Source organism: Triturus cristatus, chromosome 3_2, assembly GCF_964204655.1.
Source record: "Triturus cristatus chromosome 3_2, aTriCri1.1, whole genome shotgun sequence".
Classification (NCBI taxonomy): Eukaryota; Metazoa; Chordata; class Amphibia; order Caudata; family Salamandridae; genus Triturus; species Triturus cristatus.
In genome coordinates this window covers 453431160-453448875 of record NC_140584.1, presented here as the reverse complement: position 1 = coordinate 453448875, position 17716 = coordinate 453431160, and the positions used below count along the sequence as shown (strand labels likewise).

The 17716-nt window shown below is 44.4% G+C and overlaps 1 protein-coding gene across 2 annotated transcripts in view; it reads right to left on the bottom strand.

Moving 5' to 3' along the window:
* The window catches only part of ABCC8 (ATP binding cassette subfamily C member 8), a 1425084-nt gene that overhangs the window by 900668 nt on the left and 506700 nt on the right, over positions 1-17716 (bottom strand). For both annotated transcript variants that reach the window (XM_085648067.1, XM_085648068.1), the window contains one exon: positions 4330-4494. In XM_085648067.1, the coding sequence (XP_085504193.1) occupies positions 4330-4494 (165 nt within the window). The remainder of the gene's footprint in view (positions 1-4329; positions 4495-17716) is intronic.

Genomic DNA, 17716 nt, shown 5'->3' with positions numbered 1-17716 from the left:
GTATAAATTCCCACAGTACTTTGACTTTTTCTTCTGAAGGTGCCTTTGGAATTTCAGAACTTGGCAACTTGGTAAACCTTTTCTCATGTCGACTTGGAAATCTCTTGAGTGGTTACTAATTTGTCTGGTACAGCTAAATGCAAGTTCTGGATCCCACCACTAAGAACCAATGTGAGGATTTGGGTGTATTATATGATTTGGCTGTGAGGCCTTATCGTAAAATACACTCGCAAAACAATATCTTGGGTCCAGTCAGACTCGTTTGTATCACTTTTGCTCAACCCAGGGAAGATGTGGCTTCGAGCAGCAAGGTTTTATAAAGGACCGTATTGCAATAGTGCACTATTCTAGCCACTATCAAAATCTTGAGACCCCTCCTCAGTCATCAGGAGCTTGGTAGCGCACCATTGAAGTGTGGCTACCTAAGGAATACACACCCAAGGGAAAACTGGTTTGAGGACAGATTTCCCCTCTCTGTCCCTCTCTCCCACTTGTCTGCAGCAACAAACGGCATCCTGTTCAGGAGTGTTGTCACAGGTGGCCTTGAAAAGCAGCTTCCCCTGTAAAGCTCACCTTTTGGGCCAGCACCCAAAGGGGCTTCCTGGGTGAGGGGGTAATACCTCACTCTGCAGCAATTGCCTTTGTTCATTAGCTTATAAGTCATTTATACATCCCCACAGGTGGTCAGAAAGTGGTCTGTATGTAGGATCCTTTTTGTGGCCACTAGACTAGCTGGGCACAGAGTAGCAACTTTCTAAAAGTTGCAGAACTTTAATTGTGAAATTAAACTCGACCTGGGCAACAAGTCAGGTTCAATGCCATGATTAATTTCATACCTTGCAGTACCCAGTTAGGTAATCTTATTCAGACGTTAACCAGGCTGAGATGCATGCCGGTAATCCTTTGTTAGCCATTGGGATACAAATGTTTCCCCAGCAAAATGACAATTTGAGGGGCTTTGCTGTTGAGACACATATAAATTATGTAACCTATTTATTTATATATAGCTCCTTTCCTTAGGGCTCTATAGGCCTTCCTCGGGGGAGACTTAAATACAGGGTTAAGGGAGTGGTGGCTTTGTCTTTGGTTTTAAATAGTAAAGTCAAACTAGAAGTGTAAGTACTGTCTTTCCAGTCTGCAGTGGCAGGCTGGGAGCCATTTTGCCCTTTGTCAAACTGAGGGTGGCACAAACAGTGCTGCAGGCCTTGGTGGATACTCTGCCTTTCATGCCCTGTGTACCATATACTAGGAACTTATAAGTAAGTCAGCAATTGCTAAGTGGGTATAGCCCATTCGACATACATTTTGCAAGGGTAAGAACACTGGCACTGATGTCTGGCTAGCAGGTATCAGTGCACTCTCAGAGTTGAAACACCAGCAGCATCAGTCCATAAATGTGGGGGCTAACATACAAAAATAGTAATTTCCTTACAAAAACTATTTTAACAGAGCCTTGCCTCCTTTAAGTGTGTCACAATACTATAGAAGTCCAAAATCCAAAGGTTCAACAGAAAAAAAAATGCTGGGTTTTATGGATAGAACCTAGAACACTACAAACGGTTCTCATGGATGGATGTTTAGATGTTAATAACTTTAGCAGGGTGTGGCCCTTTTGGTGTGTAGTATCTAATATATATTGGAATAACTTACACTGCTTCAAGATGACTTAGGAATGAGGCTCTCCATTTTTTCTCTCCAATTTCCCAAGATGTTGAAATCTCCCATAGTTAAGATTGAAAGACCGTGTCTATCATTGCATTTATAAATTAGTGAAACCTTCCTCAAAGATGGATTCGCCCCTGTTATCTATATATTCAAAACAGACTAAGCTTCAGAAGTCTGTTTGTCACTATAGGAATTTCAAAGTATTTCTTACTATCATTGATACCACAACATCAATAGGATGCAAAATGTATCAGGCATATTGGTATTTATGTCAATCCCAAAATCAATTCTGCCATCTTTCTCTGATTTTGATTGTGCTGCTCTGCATTCCAGAACTGACATTAGCCTCTGCATGGGGAACAGGGGCCATGGCCCTGGACTATCCTGTAACAGCCAATTTGTTGGGGTTTGAATTAGAAGGCTCCCTACCTGGGTAGGGACCCTGCATAAATCTTTAAAAACGGCACATATCTGGATTTGGGGGTAAAACAATCAACAAGTTTCTTTTGTGGGGGCCATACAAACAACAGATACCTTGAAACCCTCTGGTGAGCAAGCTACCTTTTTGAGATCTCAGTTTGTGTCAGACACTCAATGGCTGCTTCTTTCAGAAAGCGACTGCTGAACTGCTGTTCAAGGCCTAGTACTCTTGCATCTGAATGATGGTGCTGAGCAGCTCTGTGGCATCCAGTGCTTAATTTAAAAAAAACATAGGTGCCAGGGCTCTAGTCAGGAACCCTTCTCAGCTTGCACCACCCATTGCCACTGCCAGCATTGCCAATGACAGTACATACACAACTACTAACCAGCACACTGCTAAAAGTGTGCAATTTGACTTTTTTGAGGCCCCATAGTTATAAAAATGTCTTGGGCGACAGGCATTAGTTGTTTTTAATGTATACTGAGTAAATAAAGAATTGCTGTTATCTCTAAATTATACAAACAGTGCTACCATGTGGCAGCTGTCATAAGTGCAGATGTTGACAATTAAGTGCTTGTGCCAAGCACTGGAAACCACCTGCTCAAGTTAAGCACTGGTGGCCACACAGACTGCACACTGTTGCCTCTTAAGGGCATGATACGTACTGCAGAAGGTCTCATCAGGGCCAGAAGAAATATAATCTCATCCCCTCATCATGATGGAAATCTATTGGTTCCCCTTGCCATCCTGCATTATCTCTAAAAAGATCTGGTTAATTTACAAAGCTATCTTAATCAGTTTACAGACAAGCTCACCATCTCTGGTTGTCCATGGCACACTCATAGCAAAGACACTATCAAACGGCAGACTAAGGAGTGTAAAAAAGAAAAAAAAGGCGGCAGGCCTTTTCCATCAATGCACACAGGATCTGGAACAGCAACATCCCACATTCATCAGGACTGCCCCAATCCTGCTCCAATTTAGGAAAGAGTTGGAGACACACCTCTTTAAAGAACACTACAGCACAATAAATTAACTGGGCACAATATATCTACCTCTCTTATTACATGCTAACTTTATGCTTGTATTTTTGCCAGTACAATGCTCTGCAGCATTTTGGCTAGGTTCATGCTATAGAAATACCACATACATACATTCATACATAGATGAGTCTCTAGTGACACTCTTAAAACTTTAAATGCTTCTGCAAGGGCGCATGTGAAGTGCAAATTCATGACCTCATTTTCATGGGGCATTTCCTCATGCAAATGAGATAATGACCTTTCAGAATTATGGTGGCACAAACCTTACGCTTGCAGAATCAGTATAAATAAAGGTCCGTAAAGGGTCCAGGGGCATGCATGCGTCCCATTTTGAAATAGCAAATTTCACGGGAAGCTCAAACCTGAAGCTTGAGAGCACACCCCCTGGCATTATTACGGCAGTGTGCCCATTGTAAGTGGTTTACATGTTGACATTCTTTTGTTGAAGTCACACACGCCTCTTATAAAATCTGACTGGCTCCCAAAAGGAGCAGTTTGAGCGTTTAGCATCCTCCATATCATCAACAAGTAATGTTGTCATTCTTCTCCCAGATACTTTACTCTCAGGAAGCAATGTTATGTCATCCATTCCACAGTTCAAATATCCATCTGCTATTAAATATTGAAGATATACCTAGTGGACCTCATCTGTTAAGTGACCTCATGGTTGGAACCCTCTCTCTATCATATGACAGAAAGGGCACTTAAACCATTAGTAGCGTGATGTCAGCCACCCTACACTTGACTTTAGGAAATCAATCTGACAGCAAGTCAATAGTGCCAACCCGTACAACAATAAAAACAGTGCAATGCATGAACATTTTATCAAATATATATATTTTTTAATTGTTGCTTATTACCAACGATTTACTATTCTGCATAATATACATAATATGTGTGTAAATTGAGGGGTATGGTTAAAATAACTGGTATTGTTTTCATACATTGCTTGAGAACTACCCTATTAAATGCGGCCCACGCATTGCGCAAATATCTCCACAGAACTGTCGTAACCATTTATCAGGTCCATGAAACTAACCCATAAAACTGCAGTTTAATTGAAATATGCATTAATAGATATTGTTCCCATAAACTAGTACTGACGTTGCAATGCGTGGACAAATGCATACATATTCTCAAATCAAACTGTGTCACATATGTCTAATTGCCTTATTCGAAATATTATAACGCATTAAGTACCTGTATAGCTCCTCGCAAGTTGATTCCAGTTTCAATAGCAGCATAATACGATGCCTGCAGAAAGGTTCTTTGCAAAAGAAGCGCAAAAAACAGAAGAACTGCCAACACGTAGGCGTTGGCCAGGAACTCTTGTGAGGATATAAAATACACGCCGAGAAATTTGGCCTGAAAAAGATAACACATCAGAGATAAGAATAATTACGAATGCATCTTCTGATCTTCAAGCAATGCAAACAGGAAGAGTTGACTGATCTGCAAAGGTTTATGCATAATCACTACCATATCTCAGCAGCAGAATTGTGATTAATTTCCCCTGCATTATGCTTTCTTTTCATCAGGATTGGAACTTGCCATAAAGCATTAACATTCAGAGTGAAATTAAATGTACCGTCGGCCAAAAAAAACACGAATCTTTCTTGCAAAACAAAACACGATAAATAGAACTTAATCGGGGCTTGGTATCATGCACAAGTGCGGAGTCTCCAAACGATATGCAACATCATGGTTCCAACTGAATATGCTGGCAAGTAAGGATTCCCACGGGGCAACACAGTGCCCCTCTGTTTGTTATCCTGCTGACCGAGACGAGACTGTGAAGTTTGTTGCTTGGCAGGGTAACAAACAGGGGGCACAGTGGTGCCCCGTGGGAATCCTTACTTGCTAGCGTATTCAACTGGGACCATGATGTTGCATACAATTTGGAGACTCCGCACGTGTACATGATACCAAACCCTGATGAAGTTCTGATTGTTTATGGAACGAAACGCATTGGCTGGACTATTTATGTAAATCAAGAAAAGATGATGGAAAAATAAAGAATCTGTTAAAATACACTTGAATGGACTTTTTTACCTGGTGCACCTCCACATGCTTTGATGATCAAGAATCTGGTTTACAGTGGCACTGAACAACAGCAGGTGTTGGAGGATTTATGCACGGGACTTCTGATTTGACTAAACCAAAAGTGAGGGGCAGGCTTGAAAAGTCCATCATTGGGTTCTATTTTGTGTGACACCATAAATAGGATACCAACTTTAACAATCTCTTTCATTTGTGGTTTGTTTGGGGTTTATCTTTTTTGAAGAAATTAAATGGAAATTAAAATTTTCTGAATTTAGAACCATATCTTGACGTGTTGTTAGGGTTATAATATCTAAATATTATGTTTAACTCCTGTTCATTTTTATTAGCTTGTTTCAATGTCTTTCTGATTTCCCTCAATTTTACAAAAATGAAAAATGTTATGAAAGAAATGTAATAAATGATATGTTTCATAGACCCAAGAAACGGTAAGGACTACGTTTAATTTTGGCCATTTTGGGGAAATTACCAAATTTTGAATTCTTTTGTGTTTATCAACCCAGTCAATTGAACACTATGGGCCTGATGCACAAAGAGTCTCAGCACTCTTGGCAGAGGTCCCGCAGTCATGGCGGAGTCCTCGCACTCGTGGAGGAGGCCTCACAGTCGTTGCGGGGACCCCGCAGCTGTGGTGGGGGTCCCTCACTTGTGGCGGACATACGCAATGACAAACTGCAGTTCTGAGGTCCCGCCATGAGTGAAGGACCTCCGTCATGAATGTGGGGCCTCTGCCACGGGTGGGGACGCCCTTTATCAATGGGGCCCCATGTTGTGTGTGTGTTTCCTCTATATCTGGAATCCAGGAGAGGTGATATTTCTAAATTCCGGACCTTCTGAAATTCAGCTGAGTTGAGTGCTTACTGCTAACAAATGCCATCATCTGCTGGTCATGAGTTCAAATCCCAGCAAGGCTGAATTAGTCTTCTATCCTTCTCGTGTCGGTAACTGAGTATCATTAAATTGAGTACAGTCCTAACTTCATTTTGGTTCAAAGAACCAAGTAAAATTCAAGGTTTCACTTGATTCAGACCTCATCTGAGGTCAACAAATACGAATACGTACTAGTGGAGAGGTGTGGCTCACTAGGTAGAGGCGGCAGAACCGTAAGCAGAGAATTGGCCAGGGACCAGGGTTCAATTCCCGACGCGGCAGGGTCGTGGACCAGGGTCAAAACGGACTTGATAATTCTCGCCTCGGTACCTACTCTAACCAGGAACACACTCGGCAACTCTGGGCATTAAGCTTGCCTCATCTCTACAACGGCCCCCCACAGACGCCAGGGATGCCTGGTTTCACCTTGGAGATACCCAGAAAGGGACCATCTCACAGGGATAGCCAGGACGGGTTCCCCAGCGGTCTACAGCGCCGGGACACCCCATGCTGGGGTAGCTGTGCGCTTTACAAGTCTACAACATTTAACTATAAAATAGTTGTATTTATACTTTTAGGACTGGTTTACAGCTCATTATAGACATAGTAAATTGAAGTTGGCAAATAATAATACATGAGTTTATAATTGTTAGATTTATACACTTTTAAAACAGCTTTATAAAACTCTTGAAAAACTTACACACGTTATAGCAAACAAATTAATTTGGGGAGACTTACACAGCATAATTAAATCTTGAGTTAAAATAACTTTGTATCTAGAATGGATAGGTTTTTAAGACATTGCTGAGCCTCTCCCAAAGTCGGATTTGGACAAATTAAAAATACGTTGAAAAGATCTTGTACTCCACCGTTACACAAGTCACAAATACCTGAGGGATGTTCAAGGGAGTTCCATCTAGAGGAATACACTTTTAAAGGGAGAATTCCTAGTTGCAGAAGAAGGATACAGCACCTTACTCTATGTTCTAACTGAAACCGTAAGTAGTGCCCGGGAGTTTTATATACTATGTTTTCCGCGCATTTTTTGTAATACTTTAATTGGGCACAGCGCTCCTTATCTAATGCCAAGCTTATTCTCAGCATCATATGTTTTAAAAAAAAGCTTCAAATGCGCTATAGACCAAGCCTGCAAAAGTGCTATAGTGCATTGTGATGCCTCAAGGGCTACTTTAAGCTTCCTAGTAAAAGTGTGCTGTGCCGATTCTTCTCTAAAAGTCTCTAATTTCAATATATGTCTTAGGGAGCCGGGAGCTGCATGTAAGAGGTTAAAAGCCCACCGTATAATGTTAGCTACAGCTCGAGCATATGTGCTGGTTAAAGAAAGCTCGAGACGCAAGTCTTGTACGGCGACAGATTGGGTGACATTCAGCAGTTTCCGTAGGATAATCCCTTCTTTCACGCATTGACTAGGCTCGACCTAAAAAGTGAAAGCAAAGCTAGCAACGCCATTCGGGACTGCAGATCGCACTATGAGCTGAAGGCTGGATTGCTGGTCCTCCTTTAAAAAATATCCTTCGGGCACCACATAATACTAGGCAGCCCTGAGGCCGTTTGGCCTCTGTATATGCGCATGGCCTAGAGAATAATGTCTATCACTAGAACGATAAAAGCGCTAACAAGAACTGCCTTATGTTTGCAGCCCCCCCCCCCCCCCACCAGCCTCAGCGAAAACAATGCTACCCATGTGAGGGTGCGCAGACATGATTGGCTGAAGCAAAATCAGATCTGAAGAAGTGTGGCTCACAGCTTGCATGTTTTAACCAAATGTTATTAGTGTCAAGTTTAGAAATTCTCCGATGGGAAATCTAGCAGCAAGCACCAGTAATTCCTGAATTAAAAAGGCTCTGGTGAATTCCGTGAAGGAGATAATTCACATCAGGGGTATTCATTTTATGTCCGAACCAGGAACCATCTGCGGGCAGCATCAGACTGCACAAGAAATACAGCGTTCCCTCTTTATTTCACCTGAAAACGTACGGATCCCTACTGTGGACGATGAATGTTAATTCCAACCACTCGTCAGTGAAAATGTTACCACGTGTGTATGTGGGTCAACACCCAGCCTAGGGACAAAGTTAAAGACATAAGTGCAGAGATTTAAAGTAGGTTTGCATTCCATCCAAATGACACAAGGGACAATCTTTCAGCTTCTGTTATCGCAACCGGGGGAGCAGTTTACTGTTTACAGCAGCTCGCTGGCACATCTATAACGGGGTCACAGTCAACGTGTTTAGTATTTACTTTTTCTTTTTTGAGACATTTGTTTATAGCTAAAAAAAACACCAAAAAAACCCAATTAAACAAAATTATAAATTGCAATGTTTAGGAACGCATCTCCGGCTGAATGTAAGGACCTCATGGTACCCAAAACCTTAAAATGATGCTCAATGTTTTCCCATCTCATTGCTCTTCATTTTGCAGTCTCTGTAGGTTAAGGGGGTGTGTCCAGACGTTGATCGCTAGGCGCTGAACGATGCAGCAACTTACACGCTTGAACGATGATGTTACTCCATCTAACTAATCCGTTCCTGGTCCCCACGGGCTGATTTTCATGGAGAACGAGGTCGGAAAAGAGATAACTGTAAAAGGATGGCCAGGGCTCCAGTTGTATTCCCAGAGGTCTAGAAGTGACAACCCGAGCCTTCCCGTCACACATTGCGGTCCCTTTTTGTACCCACCAGAAGGCCCCGTTGTTTAGAGAGGGAGATGCCTGTAAGTTCCTTCTCCCAGATCCAAACAGCTGGACGGGGGTTGGGTACTCTGGGAGTGAATGTTCCCATTCCTGTGAATTTGGTGCGAATTAGCATTTTTTACATTATATTTCATTGTGGATATGTATGCAGTGGGTTCGGAGCCCCGAGCCTGATAGCAGCAGACAGCAAGCAGATGAGGGGTACCCTGCTCACCACACTGGGGGATTCTCTACGCCATGAGAGGCTACTGGCATGCTGCCATCAGCTAGGAGGGTTACTATGGAAACCATGCAGGCATCTAAGGTACGTTTTTTATCAAAGATCTGAAGTATATAATGTGAGTAATCGTTGCAAAAAGTAAAATGTAGTCTTAATTAATATTCATTGTCAGTCTTCTGGTGACACTGCCAAATAGGCATTTACGAAACTGAATCAGGATTTACACTGCTGTAGTCCCACTGGGTACCCACTGCTTCTCAGGGTGCACGTGCACTATGGGACTTTTCTGCTTTCACCTCTGTTATCAAGCATTGAATTCATGTCTCGATTATTAAGGTTTAACGTGACTTGAGATAGCAGCGAGAACACCCCTGGGGGCATATTATCAAGTACGGCGTTAAAATGATCGCCGTTTTAGCAGCAGAAAACTGCCGCTACAGTGGCGATAATGGGCTTGATAATATGCCGCAGAGAATTCCAATAGAAGCCCATGTTGACACCAGAACATGGGCTTCTATGGGAATTCTCCAGGGCATATTATCAAGCCCATTATCGCCACTTTAAAGGGCGATATTTCTAACGCCGTTTCTTGATAATATCCCCCCAAGCAACAAAACAGGAGTCTTATTAACGTTTTCCCTGGTTTAAGATAGTTTCAGGACTATCTTAAGTCAGATAATGCATTCTTAAACAAGCATTGGCATAGCCAATAGGTCTCGCCTTTGGGACCTTTTAAGTGTTTAGCCACGCAGCACATTATCCAGTGTGCTGTGCCACCAGGTATTGAAGAGCTATACAATTGCTGGACAATGTGTACCCTTTATAAGCAGCATCCATATGCAAATGGTCTGATTTAGCACAGTGCCACAAAAAAAATATGAATGCTTTTGACAATATTACAATGCCTCATCCATTTTCAGCCCTTCCCCCAAACACCTCATGACACCAACAAAAGACTGAATGAAGAAAGGCGACACTGGCAAGGTCCAGCAATAAACCCACCGCCCCCTCGCATGCATCCATGGAAAGGTAATAAAACGTCCACTTGCGTTCCGTTTATTAAATGGAAGAATCCCTGCGTCCTTATTGTTTTTGCTGACACTGATGGCGTTGGTGTTTAGGAGCATTTGTTTGATCTCCACACCATCCACCCACTGCTCTGCAACTTTGCCTTCTGCGGTCTCATTTCCGTTCTTGGTGTGCTCTAATTTAGAAATGGTTTTTGTGATGCGGGTGGCAAAATATATCATGTTTAAGTGCTGCCGCTGGCATTCCTGTGTGTCTGTGGAATGTCAATTATGGCTAAGGAGATATGAGAAAGAATTCAATAAGCCCAACGGAGCACAAAGTGTGAAGACCCACATACCTGCAGCGCGTTAAATGAAAACTTGGCAAAAGTAAACTACGCATAATAAAACTGTGCCTTTTGCCAGGTGTTTCGCTGCTAAAATAAACATTACAAAGGCCCAAACTAAGTACTGAATGTCAGGTTTGGGAAGAAGCACAACTAGAGCCAAATTTCTGGTGGGGGCTACTAAAAATTTTGGGGGAGTGGGGGGATGGGGCCGGGCTGATTCTTCCAGCAATATGCAGAGTGGAGATGTAGGGGCTCTAAGAAGGAGTGAAAACACAACAAAGCCTCGTTAGTAAGTGAATGGTCTTTTAGAGACCTGTGAAGCACCCGGGTGCGGCTATGTGTGTACCCGGGAAGCTGTCTCAGCCCGGGCTGACACACACGACAGGGAAGGAGGGGTGGGGGGCTAAAGCCCTTTGAGCCCAATGGACGTTGCGCATCTGGGTTTGGGATGTCCACTGCTGCCGAGTAGCTGCTGACCGTGGAGGAACATAGATGGGAGAGTTTAGAACAAACTTCCAGGCTTATAATGCAACAGGCTGCAAAGTTCCTTAGGCCAATGCGGAGCATGGTGAGACCACCAAAGGACTGTTTCCTGCAGCGTTTGTGTTCAGCTGGCCACAAGAAAACAAAGCCAAATCATACTGCGATTATGGCAAACGCTTGGAAGTCATACTGTGCACTATATAATGGCGCAGCGCTGCTGCACTAATAGCAGTGTGGGAGATTTACAGGTGCTAATTAATCATAACATATCCTTAAATTACTCCTCACTCACGTTGCAAGTATGACAAAGACAGTGTAAGTCCCTGTAACAAGATGCACTTCTCACAAAGACCACACAAATACCGAAGATCCCCTCCCACCTTCCATCTCCAATGATTGCTTTTGTTTATTCGGCTTTAGTGCTATTTTTAGAGAATGGAAGTGTTAATAATGTGTGTATTAGAAGAATCACGGGGTTTAGGAGGCACCCACACCAGTGAGCCGCCGCGCCACACTGTGTTTGGAAGGAACTCCAAGCTAGTTTCCACCTGTCCAGTTGGCACAGTCCCACAGATACGATGAGATTTATTTGCGCCTGTCAGAACTAGCGCACAAGTGTAGCATCGGTAAAAGGTTTGTGTGATGAAGAGTTTGTGGCAGGCTGTAAATACTGAGGGCGTGGTTTAGGCGGAATGTACGTAGAAGAAATAAGGAGGGGGCGATTGTGGCTGCTGCAAATGGTAATTTGACATTCTTTAAGAGAGTGTTAGACCTGGCACCTTGGCGTGAGTCTCCGTTCTATTTTTGCTGTTGCCTCAGGTGTTGTTGATGGTGTTAGATGCTTTGGGCACTGTGCCACTGCTGCCCAGTGCCACAGTGCAAGTGCTCCCTATTGTTAATTGATCTATGAATTAGTGATTCCATGATTGGTTGGTTTGGTTTACCTGTCAGACCCTAGTACAGTGCACCAGGAGTGCTCAGGGCTCGCAATCCAAATACTGCTGGTGGGCTTGCAGCACTGGTTGTGCCACCCACAGAAGCAGCCTGTAAAAGTGTGTCTAAGGCCTGCCATTGCAGAGCTTGCGTGCAGTCTGGTACTGTAATGCTGACTGGGCAAGTGCACCCACTTGCCAGTCCCTAAACCTTCCCTTTTCTTCATATCAGACACCCCCATGGTAGGCCCACGGGCAGGGTGCATTGTAAGTATAAGGAAGAACATGCGCTGGTGTGTGTGGCATGTTCTAATAGTGAATTACAGCCTTTTTAGTTTTTCACTATTGCAAGGCTACTTGTTCTCCATAGGCCAGAATGGGCAGTTTGATTATTACATCTTATAATCCTAACTGACTCAGGGAACATGGTAGAAATTCGAATTTAGTATGCCTCAACTCAGAATAATAAAATACATCTTTTAGTGAAGTTTGTTTTAACATCCTGTGTTTGAAAATACCATTTTTAGAAAGTAGGTATTTTCTTGTCTAACCATCCAAACCTGCCTCTGCTAGGCTGTGTATTCCTTGCCTGGAGTTTGAGTGACAGGGGCGGGGGATTCCAGGAGACAGGGGGAGTCAGCACAGGGCTGAATAGAGAGATCTGCATCTAGATGGGTGGGGGGGGGGAGGGGGGTTGCACCTGGGACCTGAATAGGGCAGTGCCTTCCCTCCACAATGCTGGCTCCACCTCCTGTGGTGCGTCTGATGTCTCTGCCCTGCACTCTGAAAGGAAAGAAGGAGTCTTGTCAACAAAATGCTCCAGGACTGACCAGAACTGGTTTGGACTAGGCAAAGGCCTCTCTGCCTTCAGAGAACAAAGAGAAACTTGGTATAAAAATTGGGACCCAAACCCAAGAACTTTCGATCACTTTGGGAACAAGAAGAATCCTTTGCTGAGGAGTGGAACCAGAAGAAACTGAGGAGAGACTATCCCTAAGCTGAAGTGCTGCTTGGGGGATTGGCCTGCAGTGGTTGCCTGACTGACAAAGAAAGGAGAAAGGACTTTGTGTGCATTTTCATTCAACTTGTGAAGGATCTCCAAGGGCTTGGAAAAGAGCTTTTCTCCTGCTGAAGTCTCAGGGACAACAGACTTCACCGACCAGCTCTCCAAGAGTTCTTTTAAAGTGCCTGCAGTTGTGCTGGACGTTTTGAGGACTTGCGTGTCGCAAGGAGCTGGAAGCGCGACTCAAGAACCAGAAGCGTGTCGCCGAACTGCCGCTGCCGCTTCACAACACGAAGCACCTCGCATCGCCGGAGAAGAGGATCGACGTCGCCGCAGACGCCGCCACATCTCCGGGAAGCGGGTCACAGAAGAATTGTTGAGTCAATGCAGGTCCACCGAAGCGCCTCGCATCACCAGGAGGGAGGATCGACGTCGCCGCAGACGCCGCTGCATCACTGGGAAGCATGTCGCAGGGCCTGTCGCAGCTCATCACCGGAGAAGAAGATCGATGACGCCGCAGATGCCGCCACATCTCCAGGAAGCATGTCGCAGGGCCTGTCGTGGCTCATCACTGGAGAAGAGGATCGGCGTTGCCGCAGACGCCTCCACATCACCGGTAAGAGTGTCGCAGGGCCTGTCGCGGCTCGCATCGTGAGGAAACATCTCGCATCACCGGAGAAGAGGATCGACATCACATCAGGTGCCACCGCATCACCGGGAAGCGTGTCGCATCAAGAAGAAAGCGCCATCTTTGTTTATTTGCACCGGATCTTCAACGCATCACCGTCCTTGCAACACTTTCGTTGCCCTGCGTGTCGCATCTTAAGGTACATTGAACTCTGAGTATCGCATTTACCATCTTAAGAGAACTAAGCTAAATTCTACCATTTTAAAGTAACAGTATTGTGGATTTTTGTCGTTTATGGTCTTGTGATAAATCTATATAAAGAATACTTATTTTTTATATAAAACTTGTGTGATGTCCATCTGTAGTGTTGTCACTTAATTACTGTATGTGTTCACAAATGCTTTACACACTGCCTCTGAGATACGCCTGTCTGCTCGTGCCAAGCTACCAAGGGGGTGAGCAGGGGTTATTTTAGGAGTGTACCCTTTACCCTGACTAGACGCAAGGGTCCCTATTTGTCACAGGTACCTACCTATGCCAACTAGAGACCCCCAAATCTAACAGAGAGTATAAAGACAATTGCGCTGAACGTGTGTTTCTGGATAAAACCTGTATGTTGAATGTGATGGGGCATGCTAGGCCATTTATTACAGAAGCAAGTGGTGTTGGTGAGGTCCAGTTGAACAACTGATAGTGCGGGCAGACGGGCTGTAGCAAGGATGGTTGTTTAGGTGTTTGCAGGAGGTCTAAAGGCAAGGGTAATTATGGCGTGAGGTTATTTTTCCTATATGAAGGAAGATATGGGTGGGGCAGAGGGATCAAAAATTGAGACACAGCCTGAAACAATACAACAGCAGCAAGATATTTCCGAATGGAGAGGACAGACCACATAGGAGGCAGGGTACAAACAAATGGCGGTAAAGAATTCACAGAGGTGAGGGAAAGTATTTTGTGGGTGCGAGAAAGTAGAGACAGATGTGGATGGTTTTGGAAGACAGGGCAGCACATTGTGCATTGCCTGTTGTGGTGAGTGGGAGGCCTTCTCTGCGGAAGTAGGTAGGGTAGCAGTGTGAATCGTCCCTGCTGCAGCAAGAAAGTGTAGGGGCTGGGCAGGAGGAGAGATTTCGGCGGTGAGCAGGCACAGGAGTAGCTGAAGCTGAACGCCTATCCCTGCAGAGGAGGGGTGATGGCACTGGGAGGGCAGAAGGCACGAGGCAAGAGAAAAGTCTCTCTAGCGGCGGGGTGGACCTCCTCACTGCGCGCACATTAGCGCTGAGTTTGGGAAAGAAGCGGCGGACGCCGGAGCTCCTCACTCATGGAAGGTGGTGGGGGAGGAACGGGCGAGCATACACCCCTCCTGTATGTGGGAGCTGAGCGCGACTAGGCACACTGTGCCTGCTCCGGCCCCTCTGGGTGTGAGCAGCAGCCTTTATCCCTCCTCATCTTTCTCAGGAGCTGCGATTCGTCTCCATGCTGGAAGCGCCCGGCAGCAAGACACTGGCGGCCCCTCCGGGTGTGCACAGATGAATGATTTATCGCTATAGCGAGAGGACCCCAAACTTCACTAGCTCACTTTGAAAGACGCCGCTGCTTCAGTGTGCTACACCTGTCTGTAACGTGGAAGGATTTAACCTTTAGCAGCTATGGCTCTGACACCTCTGTACGCGCTACATAATAAAGCATAAATGTGAGGTAGCGATCCCACTGGTCTGAACTTGCCCTCCTATCAAATTTAGATCTTGCTGCGTTCCATTCTCTTCAATACTGCTCATTTTATACAGTGTCAAACCAGTGAGAAAAAAAATGTAATGACAAAATTCTACTCATACCGAAAATGCCAACAGGAACCACGAGGCAAGTGCCATTTGAGGTAAAATATGCGGATGCAGCACGCAATAAAACAGACTATACCAGCAGCGAAACACCAAAACAGACGTTGACATTTAGTTCGATGCCACTACTGGCTCACATAAACAGCCAACACCCACCAAACAGAAAGCAGAAAAAAAACCTTCCAATGCTATCAGAGTGAAGTTTTCTGAATGTAGCTGGCCACTCCCCTTCATCGGAATGCACGCGGGCCTTTTTTCTATTTTTAAACATGCGCAGAAGCCTAAGGATCCCTAGCTGCCTGACTTACTGGCCCACGTGCCGCTAGATGTCTGTTCTCATGCGATCTCTTTTAAAGGGAGGTTTCTTCCAAGGTGAGTGGGCCGTCTTTTCCAATCATAGGAATGTACGAGAGTATAGATATCGACGGCCACCTAATACCGTCACTTAGTCTACCAATCGGTATAAAGTAGCTTCACGATTGCTCCTTTTTGTCTTCACTTATTGAAGCCGGTAAAGCTTTAGCTCCTGCGATCACAACAAGCGTGGTGTGTGTGCATTGAAGGAATGCGAGGTATGCAGCTGGCACCCAGCTGCGCTGCTGCTCGTTCCCGAGGGCCCATGCCACAGGACACAGAAGGCAAGACATGCACCCGCCTTGGGCCAATTTCGTGCTGTCTTTCTTAGAAAGACAGCACGCAAAGCCCAATAGCAAGTGATAAAAAAAGCACATGCTGTGTTTGGAAAGCCCTAACTAAATGTCTCGCAGAGCAGCGCATGTGCGCTGGCTCAGGCGAGACCTAAAAAGCAATATGCCAGGACAATGTGATGGTACATTTGATTCAGATTAGAAATACGTTTATTGAGACATTTGTCCATAAAACTCCAGGCATCAAGATACATAAAAACCAACAAACAAAAAATTAAATGTTGCAGGAGTGAAAGAAATCACATTTTAAAACCATTTGATTACTTCCATATTAAAATATGCCTTGATACAAATTATAAACCGAGCAAAACCAATGACAATATCTTGAAAGTTCATATTTGCTGAACAAAACTATCCGCAAGCTGTCATGTGTCAATTCAATATTTTACCAATAAAGGTTTCAACAACTTTTTCTTCAAATTCAAGAATACTGGGCAATCAACTATTAAATGACACACGCAACATTCTGTATTCGAATCACATAGACACACTCCATTTCTGTATTTTACAATTACACAGTGCTAGTATCTGAGATCTTAATCTATGATCAGGGAAGCAGAAAAGGCAGGGATACAGACTTTCAATTCCCAGTGATGGTGAAGTAAATGCAATTGATATTTTTTTGGGATAGATCTTCATATTCCAGTTAGGGGCACAGTTTAAATGCTAAACGTTTTAAAGCCTTCTTCAAGAGAATACAAGCCCATGATTGGATGTTACCATAATTTCATATTTAACCTTTAAACAACTAATTATCTTGACTAATGATTGGGTCCACTTGCTTTCGCTGCACAAGGCTTTCTCCCAGCAAAGAGGAAAGATTTTAACATGTGTTCACTAGCAGACAATTTGTGTATGAATCACAAAAGGCAGACTCCTGCAAATTTACCTCAGGAAGTAAGGTTTGGACCATCTGCATAAACCATTTTGCCTGAGAATGACTTATTATATCGCAATGCTTCAAGAGGATCCGCTAAGTAAATCCCAAACTGGCAGGGGGCCAGCACACATCCCTTCCGCAGACCATTAACTGGTTGAGTGCTCATGACAAGCTCAGCTAGTCATGAGTCACAGTGGAGCTGTGCTCATGACAAGCTGAGCTCGTCATAATGGATTCAACCCGCCCACGCACGATTAATTTCCCGCCTTTGCGGGAGAATTAATCAGTGGGCGGGGTTGTGACGAGCTCAGCTCGTCATGAGCACAGCTCCACTGTGAATCATGATGAGCTGAGCTCGTCACGGGCACAGCAGCGCCACGGCCCCCGCCAGCCCCCCGCACCGCGGGGGAATTACTCCCGCAGGGAAGGGGTTATATATTTTCGACAGTCTACCAGACCAATCAAGCTTTACCTGGGCCCAATTTGATGCATGTAAGCCCTCATTTTGAAAGAGGAGACCTTAGAGAATTTTCCACAGCTCTAATTAATTCCACAGTTGGCCTCTGTTCACTGAATCAAAAGTTGTGTGGAAGTCAATGAAGCAAAGTCTTTGATTTATCTCAATTGACTTATGCTCTAAGGCCCATTTGCACAAAACTATGATAATGGTGGAGTGAACCTCACAGAAACCCCCTTGTTCTAACAGTAAACACGCCTTTCAATCAATCAATCAATCAATCAATCAATCAATCAATCAATCAATCAACTCAGATTTATAGAGCACTGCTAATCACACCAGAGGGTATCCAGGTGCTGGATTCTTACTGGATAACAAAATACACATGTTCCTTGAGGAATCATTTAACTATAACTTGATATTTCAAATCGTCACACAAGTGAA